The 1145-nt window shown below is 30.7% G+C and overlaps 1 protein-coding gene across 1 annotated transcript; it reads left to right on the top strand.

Moving 5' to 3' along the window:
- Positions 1-263: 263 nt before the first annotated feature.
- Tsp_15822 (conserved hypothetical protein) lies at positions 264-1059 on the top strand. Its single transcript, XM_003370050.1, has 4 exons — positions 264-365; positions 567-675; positions 856-913; positions 972-1059. The coding sequence occupies exons 1-4, from the start codon at positions 264-266 to the stop codon at positions 1057-1059; spliced, it is 357 nt and encodes a 118-aa protein (XP_003370098.1).
- Positions 1060-1145: the final 86 nt, after the last annotated feature.

The following is a 1145-nucleotide window of genomic DNA, read 5'->3' as shown; positions in this document are numbered from 1 at the left end:
ACTTAACTAGTCCTTCCTCTTTTCTTATAAAAAAATTTTCCGCCTAAATATTTGATAATAATGTAAAATATTTTGCATGGCGTGCAGTCAGTATCAGGAATAGCAATTTCAATTTTTTCACAACAAATTGTAGATTCTAATATGCCATATGAACTTGATGAAATGAATTTTCATACTATTTGCATTGCTCATCACATTACATGCCTTTAAGCAAAATAGCTTTCATTTTAGCAAACAAATTAATAAAAGATCACTTTTAATTTATGCTATTACGCTCTTACTCATCAAAAATTAGGTTGTTTTCCCAAACCGTACTTTACGTACTATCATACAATATTGCAGAATGTCGCTTTCGTGGTCAGTTAGTTTGTTGGTAGTCATAAGAGGCGGTGCGCGCAATGTAATCACACTCTTGCATATCGTCTATAATTAACAGGTAAATGATATTCAACAATGTGCAGATATTCGATGCTTAATTTACCCAATATGACTAATAAATTTGGTTTTTCCGCTATTATTACTAACATTGAAATATTCCTATCCCTATATTTTTTTGTTTCTTATAGATGCTGCAGACACACAAGTACCACATCAATACATCCATTACTGGAACCTGCATAAAGCAATCATTCACCATTTCATACATACATAAATTCATTTGCATGTTAAAAGCAAGTAAGTGATTCAATAATTAAATGGTTATTTGTTATGTCCTTTGCATGAATATTATCACATAAACAAATACCCAATAGCCATGTTATAGAAAGTAGTTGAAGCCGAATAACAGTGTATGGTAATAATATTAAAATTCATGCGATTTAATTTTAAATTTTTAATTCATAATTATTTTTCCAGAGAAGAAGTGTTCGAAACGCATACATAGTTCTGACAGAGGAAAAAAGACAACATGTAAGTAAAGAGACATTGTTTACCTGTATTCAATCATTTTGAAATTTAGAATTAAATTTTAGACTGTATATTGAAACGTTTATGCAACTCTCACTATGCAAAAAGCCCTTTTCCTTGACAGCGTGTGATAGAAATGCTAATCAAAAATGAAAGATAATCTGCGGTTCATTATGAAGCTAAAAATAGCCAGAAAACCACGGTCGATGACAACACAAAATATAGATGTCCGTCTAAAC

This window comes from Trichinella spiralis, assembly GCF_000181795.1.
Source record: "Trichinella spiralis strain ISS 195 chromosome Unknown Scfld1277, whole genome shotgun sequence".
In the NCBI taxonomy this organism is placed as follows: Eukaryota; Metazoa; Nematoda; class Enoplea; order Trichinellida; family Trichinellidae; genus Trichinella; species Trichinella spiralis.
Note: the sequence above shows the minus strand (reverse complement) of the source record. Positions and strands in the feature narration are given on the sequence as shown.

Excerpts from the sequence above, each read along its gene's own strand:
- Tsp_15822 (XM_003370050.1), top strand. The coding sequence starts at position 264 with ATGCTATTACGCTCTTACTCATCAAAAATTAGGTTGTTTTCCCAAACC. Across the intron at positions 366-566 it reads GTCGCTTTCGTGGTCAGTTA|ATGCTGCAGACACACAAGTA; the intron begins GTTTGTTGGTAG and ends TGTTTCTTATAG. Across the intron at positions 676-855 it reads CATTTGCATGTTAAAAGCAA|AGAAGAAGTGTTCGAAACGC; the intron begins GTAAGTGATTCA and ends TTATTTTTCCAG.